Source organism: Anabrus simplex, chromosome 1, assembly GCF_040414725.1.
Source record: "Anabrus simplex isolate iqAnaSimp1 chromosome 1, ASM4041472v1, whole genome shotgun sequence".
In the NCBI taxonomy this organism is placed as follows: domain Eukaryota; kingdom Metazoa; phylum Arthropoda; class Insecta; order Orthoptera; family Tettigoniidae; genus Anabrus; species Anabrus simplex.
This window is the reverse complement of record NC_090265.1, coordinates 1687698241-1687717527: the sequence shown is the minus strand read 5'-3', so window position 1 is coordinate 1687717527 and position 19287 is coordinate 1687698241. Positions and strand designations below refer to the sequence as shown.

At 39.3% G+C, this 19287-nt stretch overlaps 1 protein-coding gene across 1 annotated transcript in view; it reads right to left on the bottom strand.

Moving 5' to 3' along the window:
- kel (kelch protein) overlaps positions 1 to 19287 on the bottom strand; it is a 162303-nt gene that overhangs the window by 16671 nt on the left and 126345 nt on the right. The window contains exons 11-12 of the mRNA XM_067138413.2: positions 12868 to 12982; positions 12646 to 12786 (exon numbers count right to left, since the gene is read on the bottom strand). Of these exons, the coding sequence (XP_066994514.1) occupies positions 12646 to 12786; positions 12868 to 12982 (256 nt within the window). The remainder of the gene's footprint in view (positions 1 to 12645; positions 12787 to 12867; positions 12983 to 19287) is intronic.

Genomic DNA, 19287 nt, shown 5'->3' with positions numbered 1-19287 from the left:
GATGTGTACTGTGTGTACACCCCTGTTTTGAAGAGTACCATACCCTAAAGACATTTTGATGGGTGAAACTGTTGTAAAGTCAAGTCAGTGTGTTTTAAAGGATACAAATTTGATCACCTCTAGACAGAGGTCAATTTTTGTCAATTTTATTATTCCTTTCAGTATTTTGAGAAAATATTATCTATGCCACTGAATTCAATTAAATTGAAGGTACCGGTATCAGTTATGTACCATAAGTGTATTAGAATCAAAATAACTTAAAATCAACTATTCAAAATTTTCAAGAAAAAACTCACTCCTGGTGAGTGTCACCAAAAACTCGCTGATCGAAAGGTTAAAGAACAACTTGATCAAGAGTTAGGTGAATACCAGGGAGGCTTCAGACCTTGGAGAAGCTGCTGCTCTGAACAAATAATAACATTTAAGCTAGTCATGGCATATTACAGAAAACGAAACAAGCCCTTTCAATAACGTTCAAAGATTTCAAGAAAGCTTACGACTCCATCCACAGACCATCATTATTAAAAATTTTAAGACATTTCAGACTTCACCCAATCGAATTGATTGAACTTACTCTAATGTGATTTCTAGAATTAAGTTCAGAGGAGAACTTTCTGAACCATTCTTGGTAATAACTGGTTTAAGACAGGGTGACGGATTATCACCTCTTGTTTTTAACTGTGCGCTAGAGTACATTATGAGGGAATGGTACAAGAACAACTCTAAAAATATAAAAATTGAAACCCAGAAGGATAACGTACATTTGAACTGTTAGGATTTGCTGATGATCCAGCTCTTCTGGCCAATGATATTCAGGAAACAAACCAACAAAAATCTTTACAGGAAATAGCTCAAAATATTGGTTTGGAAATTTCATTTGAAAAAATAGAAATTATGCTAACTCAACTTCTGCTTACAAACAAAATTAGGCTGGGAGATCAAGAAATAGAAATTGTAGAAAAATTTAAATATTTAGGTGAAATAATCACATACGACCTGAAAGAGAAACCAGCATGGTAAAACAGAATAGATAAACTGGTTACAGCACAGCATGTTACCAAGAATACATATAATAAAAAGTGTCTCTCCATAGCAACCAAATTGAAACACTACTAAACAGTCACCCCGCCACAAATTACATATGAATGTGAAACATTATTCAAAACAACAAACAAAGTTGCAATAGGTAAGGAGAATAGTGAGAACCTGTTTAAATAAAAATTACCAAGTAAACGGAGTCTGGAGACTAGCTTCCTATGAGACAGTTTATAAAGAAATAGAACCTATGACTAGCACAATGAAAAAGAAATGAATATCATTCTTAGGGCATCTAATACGGTCACCAGAAAAGAGAATCAGTAGAAAAATAACAGAAAAATGATGGAAGAGTAAGAGTAATATTAGATGGATCACAGAACTCAAAGACGACATGAGAGAGTTGCATATTACAATAGAAAATTTAAAATATAAAACAAACACACTCAACATATTGAAAGATAAACACAGACAAAAATCAACAAGCAGAGAATAGGAAGAGTGATTCCAGAAGCAGAAAGAAAATTACATTCAGAAAGGGTGAAACAGTAATGGGCTGACAAAAAAAAGAAAAACCTATGTTGGCTTAAAAATTAAAATAAATAATAATAATAATAATAATAATAATAATAATAATAATAATAATAATAATAATAATGGCGTACAGCCCCTGGAGAGTTCTGGTGGAGTTATTTCGAGTGACACCCATGGGTGACTTCACTTCAGTGAGGTTGCAGCCCTCCCTAGGATGAAATCTCATGTTGAAAACGACACACATACCCAGTCCCTGAGCCAGATGAAATGACCAATCAAGGTTAAAATCCCCAACCTGGTTGAAAATCAGACCTAAGACCCTTTGGACCATAGGCCAGAATGCTAACCAATTAGCCTCGATCATCCGTTCCCCGAAACTACGTTTTCCCGTAATATTCGTTCAAATTACGTGGTCCCGCGAGCATCCCATTTAAAACCTGTATTAAAAATTGGATCGCACGCTGGCTCTTAAAGGAGAATCTTGTCATGGAGGCAAAAATGCGAAGGACCGCATAACGTTTTTTGTTGTGCTGTAACAGTGACGGGTCAGACAAATGTATCCCTATCGTTATAGGCAAAGCAGCAAAACCGAGATGCTTTAAGAATGTCAAGAAGTTACCAGTGCGATACTACGCGAATGGTAAAGCTTGGATGACCACAGACATTTTTTTGGATTTTCTTCATGGACTGGATGCTTCTATGGGTGCTCAAGCGAAAAAAATAGTTTTGTTTGTAGATAACTGTGCAGCCCACCCGCAGGAACTTTCTTTTTTACGAAATGTGAAAGTTATTTTCTATCCCCAGAACTGTACCAGTGTCCTTCAGCCTCTGGATGCGGGGGTGATAAAGTGCTTTAAAGGGTACTACCGCAAGCAGCTGGTGCAAAGGGCTGTGTGTATGTTGGACGGCAGGAAAGAAGTATTCTACAGGCAATCCACTTTGTTGTGTCAGCATGGTTCCACGTTTCGCCCTCCACCATTCAAAATTGTTTTCACAAATGTGGCTTTGGCGAAAGCAGCAACACGAACGACACCAACACCAGCAGCGAAGAACAACTTATCAGTGATGACTGGGAGAAGCTCGCGCCAAGAGATGTTAACTTCGAGATATACGCTACAGTCAATAGTGAGCTCGCCACTTGTGGTGTAAAGAGCATAGAACAGCTGTGTGATGATGCTACTGCCACAGCCAGTGCAAGCGCCGTGCATGAGCTCGCGAGCGAGGGGGAAGACGAAGACGAAAACGAAGATGAAATTGAACCCCTGCCAACGTTTGCAGAAGCATTAGCCACCTTTGACAAAATTCGCGACTATATTACTCCTTATGACACAGACAGCAGCGAAGAACAGAATGTTTTAAATATCGAGGGAGCACTGTACCGTGTTAAGGCACAACAAAACAAAAAACAACTGACGATTAAAGACTTTTTCACTACAAAGTGACTACTGTATTCTGTGACTGAAGAAATGACAATTTAAGTGTTTTGTGTGTGTGTTGTGTGTACAGTACGTAACATATATGTGTGCGTTGTGAGTGCGAGTCTGTTTCATTACAACTTCTGGGATTTAATGTATTTTGGTATCATTTTTGTATTTGTGTGTTGTGATTAGCTTACTTGATTATGTGACTGGACCTGTTACAACCTATGCTTATTTACGTTATTTCAGCGATCTTTTATAACTACCACAGGTAGGTTTATGTGAACTGCACCAGTAATTATGCCTATCATGCAAGCCAGATTTCTCGCCTGTTTATCGGTCAAAAAAATCATTAATGAAAAGTACAGAGGCCTAAAACATGGGCAAACTCGAAGTTAAGTTTCGCGCCGTAAGTTCGTAATAAGTCACAAAAACATTTACTGATAAACAAGCAACATTGTTCTTTTTTAGGTTATTAAAACAAAGTCTTCTAATTTACATGAGACTGTCGTCAGATAATGATTACTGTAAATAAATGTATCTGTTCCAGTTAGATTTATTCAAGGTAAAAAACAGAGGTAGCTACCGTAGACGTTTTTAAGATGTCAATTAAGTGACTGGATTATAATGTTGTTTTCCTGATCGGCATAATTACTCTGACACACTCTCCTTGCAGCAATAGTGAAACTGGAGTCTCAGATGTGGTTTTAAATTTCTTAGATATCAATATAATTCTGATAACTTATTTAGTAGAATATTTTTCGATGAGCTTAGCTGATGAAAGTAGCTGGCCTGAAAGACGTTTTCACGGGAAAGTGACGAAGTTTCTCAGTAGAATTGAATTTAAAATATAACGTTTTTCACTAATGTATTTAATGCAGGCATTTTTGTATAAATAAAATGATATATATTTCATTACTGTGAAGTACAGTCAAACTGTTATAAGAGATCATTTACTTCAGCCGTTATTTTTAACAAGTTAACAACTGCTATTGGCCACGTTATTTACGCATTTATTTCGAAAACTTGTTATTCTCTTTCATATCGAATTTTCTTTAGAAAACAGCAGTCGTTAGGTATTTCTAATCGACTCCAATATCGCCTTCGAATATCGACAAGAGCTCGCAAATGCACATAGTGAGAAAACTACACCATACCAAAGATGATCGATCGCATTTTGTGGCAAACGTTTCAGTTTCCTTATTCAAAAAGCGTCACCTATCATAACTTAACCGTACTATACATAAAATGAAAACATACTTCGAGCACCACTAGAGAAATCATAACGTTCTCGCTATAAATTTACATCATAATAACCTTTCTGTAATTTAACCAGACGCAAGAAAATACCGTATTAGACCCCTTTTTTCCCCACTTTTACAGCCAAAAATAATGAAGGGGGGTCCAATATGCGATAACGTCAAAATTTTGTGCAGCGAACACATGACTTCTAGGTTATAAAGAGCTATAAATTGTACGTGTAAACATTCTATACTATCATTTAACAAACTTTAAATGTATTTAAGTTATACTGGCTATTTTCATCGGAAGGCAGTATTTCTAAACATAAAAAGACAAAAAATGGTGAACACGACTTTTAGGCCTACGGTACATATAAAAGTCCGTTTTAGTTACTCATATCACGTCATTCGTTAAATCTCATTAATTCCTCTGGTGAGGTTGACGTCAGGAAGGGCATACGGCCGTAAAAACTCGCTACGAAGATTCGTCTCACTTCATACTCGATCCCATAGAAGAAAGGGATAAGGGTATCGTGTTATCATATAATTAAATATTGATGCAAAAGAACTTGATGGCCAGTCATTTGTCTCTGTCAGTTCAGCAGAAGGCCTACCACACAGTAAACTTGATCACTGCTTTCATTTGAATTATCGCCTTGCGCCGCCAACTTCCCTGCCTTGCTACCGGCGTGTCGGCATTCTAAGTGACGTCATCTTCACTGCTATCTCTCGTCAGTCGCGTCAGCCATGCTTCATTGTTCATTCTCTTTGAGCCATGCACTGCAATCAAGAGCACACGAGGTCCCGTCTTTTTGAACCTTTCAAAAATAATTTCGTTCCCGACTATAGAGTCTAAACAGTGTAAATCTATTCCCAGATGGTCTCTGATATTCGCAGTTGGTGTATATGCAGCAGAAGCCACTCCTTCTGAATAAAGTCGTGCTGTAGAAGGCATGCCAAACCATCAGCTGATAACTAGCGTATGTTATGAGTTGTACTTCCGAATTTAATACATACTAACTGGAAACATTCTTTTGATAACTGCGGCTGTTGAAACACAGACCCCTATTTTAAAGTATATTTCATGCTTGTTCTCTACATTTATCACATCAGCATTTGCGTAAACAGCTGTCCATGAGATAAGACAGACCACATTGTTTAGGTTAGGTATCGTATATTATCGCCCTGATAGTGCCAAACGTTCGATGAAAAAAAAAATAACAGGAAAATATGCCGTATTTATGGATATCTACAGGTGTGGCGGTAATGCGTTTTATTATCATAATGTTTAATTTTGTACGTTCGTTGTCTCTTTTTTTATTAACGTATACCCGGGCATGTTTTGTTTGGCGTCTCCGAAAATCGTTTAAAGTACGTGGGGACATAAAATTATTATTATTTGTTAGGTACGTTGGCGAGTAAAACAATCGTTTTAGTTGAATAGCTTTTATCACGTTTTAAACTCACCTCTCTCCAAATATTTACCTATATTGGCCCGAGTTACGAGATGTTAAACGGCCACTCTGTTAATGATCTCGCCTGCTGTATAAATAGCAACAACCGCGAATATTTCTCAACTAAAGTAAACTCGTTTCCTCATCCCGAGGTGGTACAGCTCTTTTTAGACACACCCCCAGTGGAGGGGAGTTACATGTACCGCTTTTACCGCATATCAACCTTCCTGCCATTCGTGAATCTCTGGCAGTACAGTACCGGGAATCGAAGTCAGACCCCGGAAAACAGGAACTTCTTGTGCTAACTATTACGCTGGCGGACATTATTAACTACAAAACACAGACATATAGCATGACTGATGCATGCTCGCAATGTGCGGGTCGGACACGAAGCTAGGCCTATTCACCTATCTGTGCGACGTCATCAGAGCTGCAGTAGACCTACGCTAAAGAGGTGGACATTTCTTAACTACGAAACACAGATGTAACGCATGGATTTGACGCGTTTTTCATTGCGTAGGTCGTACAGACGAAACTATTCACAAATTTGTGCAATGTCATCAGTGCTGCAATAAGACTTGTATCCGCTTCGAAGCGGAATCGTCATCGTTCTCTGACGAATTACGTTGGGGGTCTTATAGGCGAGATTTATTTTTTTCATTTTCTTCGTCTCGAAAAGCCAGGGGGGGTCTAATACGCGAGGGGGTCTAATACACGAGTAAATACGGTATATACTAACCTGTGAAATAAATTATGCACTCGGCCATATCTCGAGGCGTATCCCGTTTTTACTTCATTGCAGTATTTAGCATTAAAATTAAGCAATCGTTTATTCAGCCTTTATTTTTAATGAGTTAAGAACTGTTATCGGACATGTTATTTACGCATTTATAACAAAAATATGTTCTCTTTCATTTTGAATTTTCTTTACAGAACAGCAGACCGCGGATATTACAAATAGACTCTGACATCGCCTTTGAATCTCGACGAGAGAACTCGCTAGTAGACATAACGAGGAAACGATACCGAAGATAATCGATTGCATGCATCATAATCGCTGGGGTGCATAAATATCGATAACGAAAAAAATTGCGCGCGCTTAATCGCTCGTAATAATGGATGCGTCAGTGATAGGGCTCTTGCTGTAACCAAAGTACAATACACAATTTAATATAGGGACAGCAAAATATTATCGGTATAAAGGGGTTCTCGTTATAAGCTGTACTCGCTATAGCGGACTTCTACTGTAATTCAAATTCAAAATTTATCCGCGTCATGATAGAACGCGTCTTCCGGAATATGCAGGGGTAGCTTTCTGCACTTTCACACACTTCGGTATGTCTACAGTGTGCTTCATAATTGCTAAGTTCGAGTGAAATCTGAATTCTTCCGTATTCAACGTTTTAAGGAACGTCGTAATATCACGCAGCAGGCAGAGTGCGGAGAAACAGAATCCACGAACACTGGCGATGCCGACAGTTGACGAAAAAGCGTGACTCATATAATCAAAGAAATAATACATTTGCACAGGGGAACCAGCATAGTTTAACCTCATCTTTGAATCGCGTGATTTTATTTCTTTTGTTGCGTGAGGTAATGTTTGTCAGTGATTTATTCAAGTGGATTATTTGAACACCGTGTTATCCATGTTTGTGGGTTACTGTAGTCACGTCATAGTTCGTGAAACATGGGCAACAGCTGAGTGGCCTAGTAAGTGGTCCTGAGAGTCGGGATACCAGTTGCTATGGAATGGGAGTGGGCATCTCGGACATGAGTCGTGGCCCTCCTTGTGCTCAGGCGGCTAGGACTATACAATCCACCGGTGGTTCATAACCCGTAAGAGAGATCCTCACATGGACTATGTGCAAGTAGGGTAGCATCCTGCTTCATGAATTTACCGAGCTCAGAATATTTTAAGCAAGCCTCGGACCTATGGGAGTAACGGAGTCCCACTACCACTTGACAGGCGAGGGACTCCTTGGAAACAACTTGGCGAACGAAATGGAATTCGATGGGGAGCTATCAATATTAATGGGGCTTATGGAAGAAAGAAAGTAGAACTAGCTGAGTCAGCAAAGAGGATGCATCTGGATGTGCTAGGAGTAAGTGATATTTGGGTAAGGGGAGATAACGAGGAAGAGATAGGAGATTATAAAGTGTACTTGACGGGTGTTAGAAAGGGAAGGGCAGAGTCTGGGGTAGGGCTCTTTATCAGGAATACCATTGCACACAACACAGTTTCTGTTAGGCACGTAAAGGAGTGAATGATGTGGGTAGATTTGTCAGTTGGAGGAATTAGGACTAGAATTGTGCCTGTGTATTCACCAAGTGAGGGTGCAGATGAGGATGAAGTTGACAAGTTTTATGAAGCATTGAGTGACATCGTGGTCAGGGTCAACAGCAAGGATAGAATAGTGGTAATGGGCGATTTCAATGCGAGAGTTGGGAACAGAACTGAAGGATACGAAAGGGTCATTAGTAAATGTGGGGAAGATATGGAAGCTAATGGGAATGGGAAGCATTTGCTGGACTTCTGTGCTAGTACGGGTTTAGCAGTTACGAATACATTCTTCAAGCATAAGGGTATTCACAGCTACACGTGGGAGGCTAGGGGTACCAGATCCATAATAGACTACATCTCAACAGACTTCGAATTCAGGAAATCAGTTAGGAATGTACAAGTTTTCCAGGGATTTTTTGATGATACAGACCACTGTCTGATCGGTAGTGAACTAAGTATCTCTAGGCCTAGGGTAGAGAAAGTGAAATCTGTCTGCAAACGAATAAGGGTAGAAAATCTCCAGGACGAGGAAATTAGACAGAAGTATATGGATATGATTAGTGAGAAGTTTCGAACAGTAGACAGTAAGCAGGTTCAGGATATAGAAAGTGAATGGGTGGCATACAGGGATGCTGTAGTAGAAACAGCAAGGGAATGCCTAGGAACAACTGTGTGTAAAGATCGGAAAAGGCGAACAGCTTGGTGGAATGATGAAGTGAGAGCAGCTTGTAAACGTACGAAGAAGGCTTATCAGAAATGGCTCCAAACAAGGGCCGAGGCAGACAGGGATTTGTATGTAGATGAAAGAAACAGAGCGAAACTAATAGTTGTTGAATCCAAAAAGAAGTCATGGGAAGATTTTGGTAACAACCTGGAAACGCTAGGTCAAGCAGCAAGGAAACCTTTCTGGACAGTAATAAAGAATCTTAGGAAGGGAGGGAAAAAGGAAATGAACAGTGTTTTGAGTAATTCAGGTGAACTCATGCTTCATAGAGTAGTAAAATTAGCATGGAGTGTTGGTAAGGTACCTTCAGATTGGACAAAAGCAGTAATTGCACCTATCTGTAAGCAAGGGAACAGGAAGGATTGCAACAACTATCAAGGTATCTCATTGATTAGTATACCAGGCAAAGTATTCACTGGCATCTTGGAAGGGAGGGTGCGATCAGTCGTCGAGAGGAAGTTGGATGAAAACCAGTGTGGTTTTAGACCACAGAGGGGCTGTCAGGATCAGCTTTTCAGTATGCGCCAGCTAATTGAAAAATGCTATGATAGAAATAGGAAGTTGTGTTTATGTTTCGTAGATCTAGAGAAAGCATATGACAGGGTACCGAGGGAAAAGATGTTCGCCATACTGGGGGACTATGGAATTAAAGGTAGATTATTAAAAGCAATCAAAGGTATTTATGTTGAAAATTGGGCTTCAGTGAGAATTGATGGTAAAATGAGTTCTTGGTTAAGGGTACTTACAGGGGTTAGACAAGGCTGTAATCTTTCACCTTTGCTGTTCGTAGTTTAAATGGATCATCTGCTGAAAGGTATAAAATGGCAAGGAGGGATTCAGTTAGGTGGAAATGTAGTAAGCAGTCTGGCCTATGCTGACGACTTGGTCTTAATGGCAGATTGTGCCGAAAGCCTGCAGTCTAATATCTTGGAACTTGAAAATAGGTGCAATGAGTATGGTATGAAAATTGGACTTTTGAAGACTAAACTGATGTCAGTAGGTAGGAAATTCAACAGAACTGAATGTCAGATTGGTGATACAAAGCTAGAACAGGTCGATAATTTCAAGTATTTAGGTTGTGTGTTCTCCCAGGATGGTAATATAGCAAGTGAGATTGAATCAAGGTGTCGTAAAGCTAATGCAGTGAGCTCACAGTTGCGATCAACAGTATTCTGTAAGAAGGAAGTGAGCTCCCAGATGAAACTATCTTTACATCGGTCTGTTTTCAGACCAACTTTGCTTTACGGGAGCGAAAGCTGGGTGGACTCAGGCTATCTTATTCATAATTTAGAAGTAACAAACATGAAAGTAGCAAGAATGATTGCTAGTACAAACAGGTGGGAACAATGGCAGGAGGGTACTCTGAATTAGGAGATAAATGCTAATTTAGGAATGAACTCGATGGATGAAGCTGTACGTATAAACCAGCTTCGGTGGTGGGGTCATGTGAGGTGAATGGAGGAGGATAGGTTACCTAGGAGAATAATGGACTCTGCTATGAAGGGTAAGAGAAGTAGAGGTAGACCAAGACGACGATGGTTAGACTCGGTTTCTAACGATTTAAAGATAAGAGGTATAGAACTAAATGAGGCCACAACACTAGTTGCAAATCGAGGATTGTGGCGACGTTTAGTAAATTCAGTGAGGCTTGCAGACTGAACGCTGAAAGGCGTAACAGTCTATAATGATAATGTATGTATGTATGTATGTATGTATGTATGTATGTATGTATGTATGTACTATGTATGTATGTATGTATGTATGTATGTATGTATGTATGTATGTATGTATGTATGTGAATGCATCTAGTTGGATACATTTCGGAAATAGTTTTTTCCATAGCATTTGAAAGGTTTAAACTGTAAATCAAGGTGATTGAATGCATTAATGGGTCTTAGAATACTTTGTGGCGTGGCAAGTGTTTACAATTCTGAAGTACGAGAGAAGTGCCATGGCGGGAAATCGTACAAGGATAGAGTGAGTGAATTGTGCTGTCATGCAGAAGGAAGCGAGAGACTTTGTCCCCTCATCATAGGAAAGTTTGATTAGCCACGATGTTTTAAGGGCATCAGGTGCTTTCTATGCAAGTACAGGGCATCTAAAATGCATACAGTACAGTAATCCAAGGAATAACACACTTGCACATGGGAGCCAGCATAGATTTCTCGTCGTCTTTGAATCGTGCTTCCGTTTTCTTTCTTTCTTTCTTTCTTTCTTTCTTTCTTTCTTTCTTTCTTTCTTTCTTTCTTTCTTTCGTTGCGAGAGGTTATGTTTGTCAGTGAGTTATCCAAGTGCATTATTTGAATACTCTAATGCACTTTCTTGGATGCATTTTGGAAATAGAATTTTTTTTCCATGGTATTTGAATGGTTTAAACCATGAATCAAGGTTAACTGCATGCAGTAACAGGCCTTAGAATATTTTGTAACACGACAAGGGTTGGCACTTCTGAATGACAAATTGGTGGTTAATTTGGAATCACGTAATTCAAAGTCAGATTTTGAGTCCCACTGACTTCGAATTAACGAGGTTTTATTGTATGTGGTCTAGTCATCTAATTTCCACACTGTACTTCCCACGCTTAACTGAAGCACTTTCATAACTGTTACACACCAAAAGCTGTACCATGTGCTAGATGAATCAGTGTGTCAAAACCTAGTTTATTAAGAGCATGAGGAGTTATACAACACTTGTGTTTGTAATTATGTGCTCTGTGAACAGTAAAATGGAGGATTTACATGAACACGTGTTTGTATCAAATTCTACCTAAAATTAGAGAAAACAGCCTTAGATTGTTATGAAATGCTGAAGATAGCTTTTGGGGAGCAGGCTATGGGACATTCCTGAACATGAGTGATTTTCCTGCTGAGAGGAGCAGAACATCAAATTGAAATGATGTACACCCTGGACATGCAGTGCCCATTGCAACACCAGAAATGATCACAAAAGTGCATATGACTACCTGCGAAGTGGCATCAAACCACTGATAAAGTTGGTGCACTAGTGGTAACCAGCTGTGGAACCTGCAACAAAATTCTAACAGAAGATTTCCACATTCGGTGTGGTTTTTTGGCCATGAACAACATCACCTCAGTGCCATATCCTCCATATTAAACTGACCTTGCACCCTGCAACTTCCTGCAGCACTATTCCCAAATCGGAAAATGCACCTGAAGGAGCAAAGATTTAGGCAGCGGAGGAAATTACAACTGCATCGTAGTCCATTTTTAACATGCTGTAGGAAAATGACTACAAGACATGCTTCCGATCATGGCAGCATGGTTGGAATTTATGTCTAGCCTCAAAAGGGGATTGCTCTAAAGGTGATGGGGGCCAATTGTGTTTAAGGTCTACGAATTTTTGACTTGACCTCACCTAGCTCTGGTCTCACGTTCACGTTGCTCTCTCTGACCACAATGGCATATTATCATTGTGTCCTCAACCCCCTTTCTTAGTTTTCCTATCTGTACTCACATTACTTTGGGTTCTTTTTCTCCCCCTCTGTTTGTTGTCTGAATGTTTTGCTTCTCCCGTTCTTCTTTTTTTTTGCAATTTGCTTTACGTCGCACCGACACAGATAGGTCTTACGGCGACGATGGACAGGAAAGGGCTAGGAGTTGGAAGGAAGCGGCCGTGGCCTTAATTAAGGTACTGCCCCAGCATTTGCCTGGTGTGAAAATGGAAAACCACGGAAAACCATCTTCAGGGCTGCCGACAGTGGGATTCCCGTTCTTCTAATCCTACATTTTATATATCAAGAATGGCTCCCTCAAGGTGTGAAACTGTTGCTCTTGAATGTAAATTTAACAGGAATGAGATTTCACCACAATGAAATGATGCCTTTTATATTTGCTGGTATATGGTAGTACTTTACACATTAGATCACAGCGTGACTGTAGGCAATGCCAGCCCCAAATAGCACAGCTTTGAGAGGCCTGTCATACAGACAGTAACATACCAGCATTCCTCCGACAGAAGGCCATATCTGCCACAGGTGACCAAGTCTTAGTTTCAGGATTGTATGCCTCTACACTCTTGCGAACAAGTGGACCGTCATGTCCACCCACTGCATACAGAATTCCATCCAGGACACCAACACCTAACAACAAAACAAAACACCCATCAAGAAAATAATGTACAAATATTTCAGAATGTGCAGTCTACAATTTAACAGACTTACCTGCCCCACTTCGACGAGCTGACATCTCAGCCACAGGAGACCATGAGTCCATTTCTGGGCTGTAGCACTCGACAGAGCTTAAACACTGGCGGGATGCACCATCGTAGCCACCCACCTAAAGATGAAAATTTACTTCGCTACAAACCAAATTTTTATGAAATTCTCTCATGATTAATTTCTTTAGAACTATTTTTCCCTTGTGTTGACATAATGGAAAAAGAGCAATGGGGAAGGTCACGTCATACATCTATCAACTAGTTACAAGACGACATGGAAATTTGCACAAGAATATGGTTGGTTGTGAAAGCTGGTGAACCACTGCCAATGGAGCAAACCTGCCAAATAGCTGATATGTAAAGGCACCTATTTTTCGCAAACGAAACTGTACACATTTGGCTCAAATCGGGAAACAATTGACAAAATTATGTTGAATCACTCTTTTATCCAAGGAGCATAATGAAACATGATTTAGAAAATGATCAAGTCTCTCATTTAATACAGCAAATTATCATCCTATGAGAATTTTCAACATCAGAATATTATGAACCATACACAGTGTTTAGGGATCTAATTGATAGTTCATATACAGTACATAAGGATATTGATGTGTTTGCCATTCTTCTTTCCCTAAAATAAAAACAAAATGAGCATTTTGTGGACGCTGCAATGAAGGATTTTTGTACCCCATTCAGTAATGTTAATAGTGTTACTGCTTGAGTCATCAGTCCATAGACTGGTTTGATGCAGCTCTCCATGCCAACCTATCCTGTGCTAACCTTTTCATTTCTACGTAACTATTGCATCCTACATCTGCTCTAATCTGCTTGTCATATTCATACCTTGGTCCACCCTTACCGTTCTTACCACCTACACTTCCTTCAAAAACCAACTGAACAAGTCCTGGGTGTCTTAAGATTGTCCTATCATTCTATCTCTTCTTCTCATCAAATTTAGCCAAATCGATCTCCTCTCACCAATTCGATCCAGTATCTCTTCATTCGTGATTCGATCTATCCATCTCACCTTCAACATTCTTCTGTAACACCACATTTCAAAAGCTTCTATTCTCTTTCTTTCTGAGCTAGTTATCGTCCATGTTTCACTTCCATACAATGCCATGCTCCACACAAAAGTCTTCAAAAAAATCTTTCTAATTCCTATATCAATGTTTGAAGTGAGCAAATTTCTTTTCTTAGGAAAGCTCTTCCTTGCTTGTGCTAGTCTGCACTTTATGTCCTCCTTACTTCTGCCATCGATAGTTATTTTACTACCCAAGTAACAATATTCATCTACTTCCTTTAAGACTTAATTTCCTAATCTAATGTTTCCTACATCACCTGCCTTCGTTCGACTGCACTCCATTACTTTTGTTTTTGACTTATTTATTTTCATCTTGTACTCCTTACCCAAGACTTCAACCATACCATTCAGCAACTTCTCGAGATCTTCTGCAGTCTCAGATAAAATAACAATATCATCGGCAAATCTCAAGGTTTTGATTTCCTCTCCTTGGACTGTGATTCCCTTTCCAAATTTCTCTTTGATTTCCTTTACTGCCTGTTCTATTGTAAACATTGAAAAGGGGAGGGGACAAACTGCAGCCTTGCCTCACTCCTTTCTGGATTGCTGCTTCTTTTTCAAAGCCCTCGATTCTTATCACTGCAGACTGATTTTTATACAGATTGTAGATAATTCTTCGTTCTCGGTATCTGATCCCTATCATCTTCAGAATCATAAATAGCTTGGTCCAATCAACATTATCGAATGCCTTTTCTAGATCTACGAATGCCATGTACGTGGACTTGTTCTTCTTGATTCGATCCTCTAAGATCAGATGTAAAGTCAGGATTGCTTCACGTGTTAATAGTAAGAGGTCATTTTCAATGTATTGTAATGTAATATCTGACAAGGAGAACTCATGTGTAAAGTATGTACGTAGCCTGGGCCCTGCTTCTTATAAAGTTGTAAGTTTTTTTTTTTTTTTTTCCAAACATTCATACTTTGATATATGTCTTCTTCTTCCTCTTAATCTGTTTACCCTCCAGGGTTGTTTTTTCCCACGGCTCAGCCAGGGATCCCACCTCTACCGCCCCAAGGGCAGTGTCCTGGAGCGTCAGACTTTGGGTCGGGAATACAACTGGGGAGGAGGACTAGCACCTCGTCCAGGCGACCTCACCTGCTATGCTGAACCAGAGTCTTCTGAGGGGAGTGGGAAGATTGGAAGGGATAGACAAGGAAGAGGGAAGGAAGTGGCCATGGCCTTAATTTAGGTACCATCCAGGCATTTGCCTGAAGGAGAGTGGGAAACCACGGAAAACCACTTCTAGGATTGCTGAGGCTGTTGATCTCCCAAGGCTGAATCGATCCCGTTCCAGTCTTCGTACCACTTTTCAAATTTCGTGGCAGAGCCGGGAATCAAACCTGGGCCTGGGGGTGGGGGGAAGCTAATCACACTAACCACCACACCACAGAGGCAGACACTTTGATGTATGTAGGGCCTAATATGCATTTTCATCAGAAGCCTAACTCATCTGTGTAAAAATAAAATGTGTTGTTTTACTGCAAGTATGCTATCAACTATTGTTGGTTTAGCTTTTATTGTTGAAAAGTGGAAATAACATTTAGCGAAATTACTGACGAATTAAAATAAAAACAGCAAAAAATATACCAAAATATAGTTTTTTAAATGACGAAACTAGGCAAATATTTTCACCACAATCAGGTGCCTCTACTGATATGCTAATGGATGAATCTTTAAATTTATAAACAGATCACAGGATGGTGGGGGTGGGGAGAATTGCCGATACCTCTGGAACTACACAGGTCTTTAGGAAATTAGTGACTGAGTAAGTAATGGAAAGAAACATGGTGATACAGAAAGATAGGAACACAAAATGGAAAAAAAAAAAAAAAAAAAACAGTAAAAACACAGTGACGTCAGCATGGGAAGAGGGAGCAACAAACAAACATAACACAAAAATAAAAGGACAATGTGCACATCTTCATACACTGAACACTGTCTTCAAACAGACTGGCTCCCTCCAAATCAATACTAATTCTTCTCAGCCCTTGACAAGTTTTTTCTGCTTCCCAGTTTCATCAGGAGGCTGGACATCAACATTCCTTGAGGGGCTTTCTTGACAGCCCTGATTGGATGCCCAATTCAAGAAATCATGCTTAAAGTAAATACAAAATTTTAATATTCCACCTTCTCAATACTAAAAAATCATTTGATGTTTCACAAAAACATTACAATGATATTAATAGGTACTAGTTTCGGTCCACTGTGGACCATCATCAGCCTAGCCAAATTACAACAGTAAAAGACATAGTGATATAATAAAGTAAAATAATGTGGAGAAATGAGAGAGGATCTAAAAGGATGGGATGGTGGTGGAATGACAGACAAAAGTGAAAAACCATATATGCGAATTATCATAAAAGTAACAGAAGTGTTCACATTGACAAGTAAAATCTTTGTGAAGTCATATAAAAACTCTTGATGAGATAGTCTTTGGTTGACAGTTACTCCTGTGTTGCACAATTAAAATTTATAACTAAGTATATGCTTCTAGAAAATTCTAGATGCGAGTTCCACTTTAGCGTAGAGGGAAGAGTTGTCCGATGAGACCAGCATAAGATTAAAAGTTGACAAAGTTGGACATGTTCTATGGTGGAATGAAAAGCTTGCTGTGTTAAACAGAAGTAGTATCAGTTCAATCGGAACCCCAATGAACCTGGGGAAAGAAGTTAGTATTAACGCGAATAATCAAACAGAGAACGAGCGAGGCACCGGAAAATATAAACGATGACTCACCTTGCGCTGCATGGAACAAACTTGAATGCAACTTACGGAGTGAGCGAAGCGCGGAGTAGATCAGCGGGAGAGAGGGTAGGTGAATACGGAGGGGAGGAATGACGTAAGTGGTGGAGGGTGGGAGGGATGGGAAAGGTTCAAGGCGGGGTGGACGGGAGAGGAAGTGATGGTGTTTGTATTGGCGGGGGACCCTTAACACGTTGAGTGCCATGCGACCCCATTTGGGTACATGAGAGTAGTCAAGTTTTTGAACTTCACGTCCCCATATGGGGTCGTATGTTCGTTTTAACTCGAGAACTGTGCGAACCCATTTGGGTGTACAGTACGTATGTGTTTCGAAGCTCTATAAAGTCTCTTCCTGCCATCTGCTGGTAGTCTATTTAATTACGTGCATAGTCCACCTTCCATTCCTCAATTTCTGTTTTGGCGCGACCCCATATGGGTACGTCAAAGTGGTTTGTAGGGTGACAAAGTCATTGTCTGTCTCGCGTACGGATTGTTTATGTAATTGTGCAGAGCTGTGAGTTTCCTTTTCTTTTTTAAGTCGTTACGAGTAAATCGAACAGTAAAAGATTTAGTGCAGATAGTCTGGACGATATATCGAAAAAGTCGGACAATGATGATGTAGACGATATATATAGTTACAGTGATTTTGAACCCAGTACAGAGCAAATAGTGATCTCGCACGTTCATCCCCATCGATGTTACTGTCTTCAGCATACGTATCCCCACTGTAATCAGGGTTTCTAAGCCAGCTGTTGCAAAAATTATGACCGTCTTCAACGATATAGTCACTGGTTTCCCATGTTGCACAATCATCGCTGCTAGGTTCTCTTACTCAAATTAAAATTTATACAAGCAAAAGTATATACTTGTTCAGTATTACTTAATTACTAATTCTTCTTATAATATTATTCTGTTACATCCTAATTTACCAAATTCACATGATTTTCACTACTTTATATAACTATTTTCTATACGAAAATTTCTTAACCTAAAATCGGAAGATCGTCATTTACAAACATTTCCTGAACTAAAATCGGGGATCGTATCTTTTTACGGCTCCACTATGAACAAGCTAACACGTCTCTCATAATCAACAGCATTTAACGCGTCCCTGTAAAGGAAAAGGTAAATATTACCGAGGTTCGTGTCAGTAACTACTGTATAAGTACGACCCCATATGGGGGCGCAAGTACGTGTACAGTTTGTAATGACCAATACGACCCCATATGGGGTCGCAATATTTTACCTAATATACATAATAATTTAACCTAATATATCATAAATACATCCTCATTTCAGCGATGATTTGCTTGGTTAAGCCTGTGAACGTTTTGGCACCAGGGAGTAACTCGATGTTATTAGCTCACGGCACTAGACGGCAATCATATGAAAATCGGTCTGGCACTCAACGTGTTAATTGACTTAAAGAAAGAATTTTGAACGACCGATTTGTTTTTTCTGTAGTAAGTAATGAAAAGGTCAAATAAAATATTGGGTTTCTCAGTTATTTCGTTAAGGTTGTAGTTGGCATTAAAGTATTGATCCAAATAAATGTAAAAGTTCTCAATTATATTGAGTAGAGGTCCTTTCTTACCTATTTTGAGAATGTCCATGTCTGTTTCGATATTCGTGAATGTGTGGTTATAGTCGACCATGTGTTGGCCAATAGCTGAGAATTTGTTATATCTGACTGCATTGAAATGTTCCAAATATCTAATGTTGAAGCTCCTGCCGGTTTGCCCCACATAAGAAATATTAGAACATGTATTACATTTAATCCTGTAGACGCCTGATTTTGTGTACCTATTTGTTTTATTAATATGTGATGTGTTATGTAAGATTTGTGTTGTTGTTGTTGTTGTTGGTTTTAAAGGCTATTTTTCATACCTTTTTTTCTTTAAAACATTGGTGATCTTGTGAATTCCATTGACGTAAGTGAAAATGGAAAAAGAGTCATGTTCAGGTGGTTCTTTTTTAAGTGTGGTCTTGGGGTGAAATTTATGTTTTGTTAATGATATTTTCTATGAAATGGCCATTGAAGCCATTGAATCTGGCAATGTAGCGGATAGTATTCAATTCGGTATGAAGATCTTTTTTACTCATAGGAACGTTGAATGCTCTATGTACAAGACTGTTATAGGTTGCTTTTTTGTGGGGGAGGGGTTGAGCTGAATCTTGTCGGACTGTGACGGCCGATTGGGTGTAGATCTTGTAGGTTAAAGATTCCTGTTGTCTAGCGATGGTAAGATCCAGAAAATTGATTTTTTGATCTACTTCCGACTGCAATGTGAATTTAATATGAGGATCGATGTTATTAAGTGTTTGAAGTGTGGTGTGAGCATCTTCCAAATTCTCGTTAATAACTACTAGGACATCGTCTACATACCTAGTCCAAAGGAGGATATTGTCAAATTTATTGTTGATTTTAGTATTCTCGAGAAAGTCCAAATAGATTTCTGCCAGAATGCCTGATGCAGGTGAACCCATTGCCAGACCGCTTTGTTGATAGATGGTACCATTAAACGTAAAAAAGTTGTTGTTTACGACTAATTTGAACAATGTAATAAAATCTTGAATTTCCAATTTACTCAAATGAC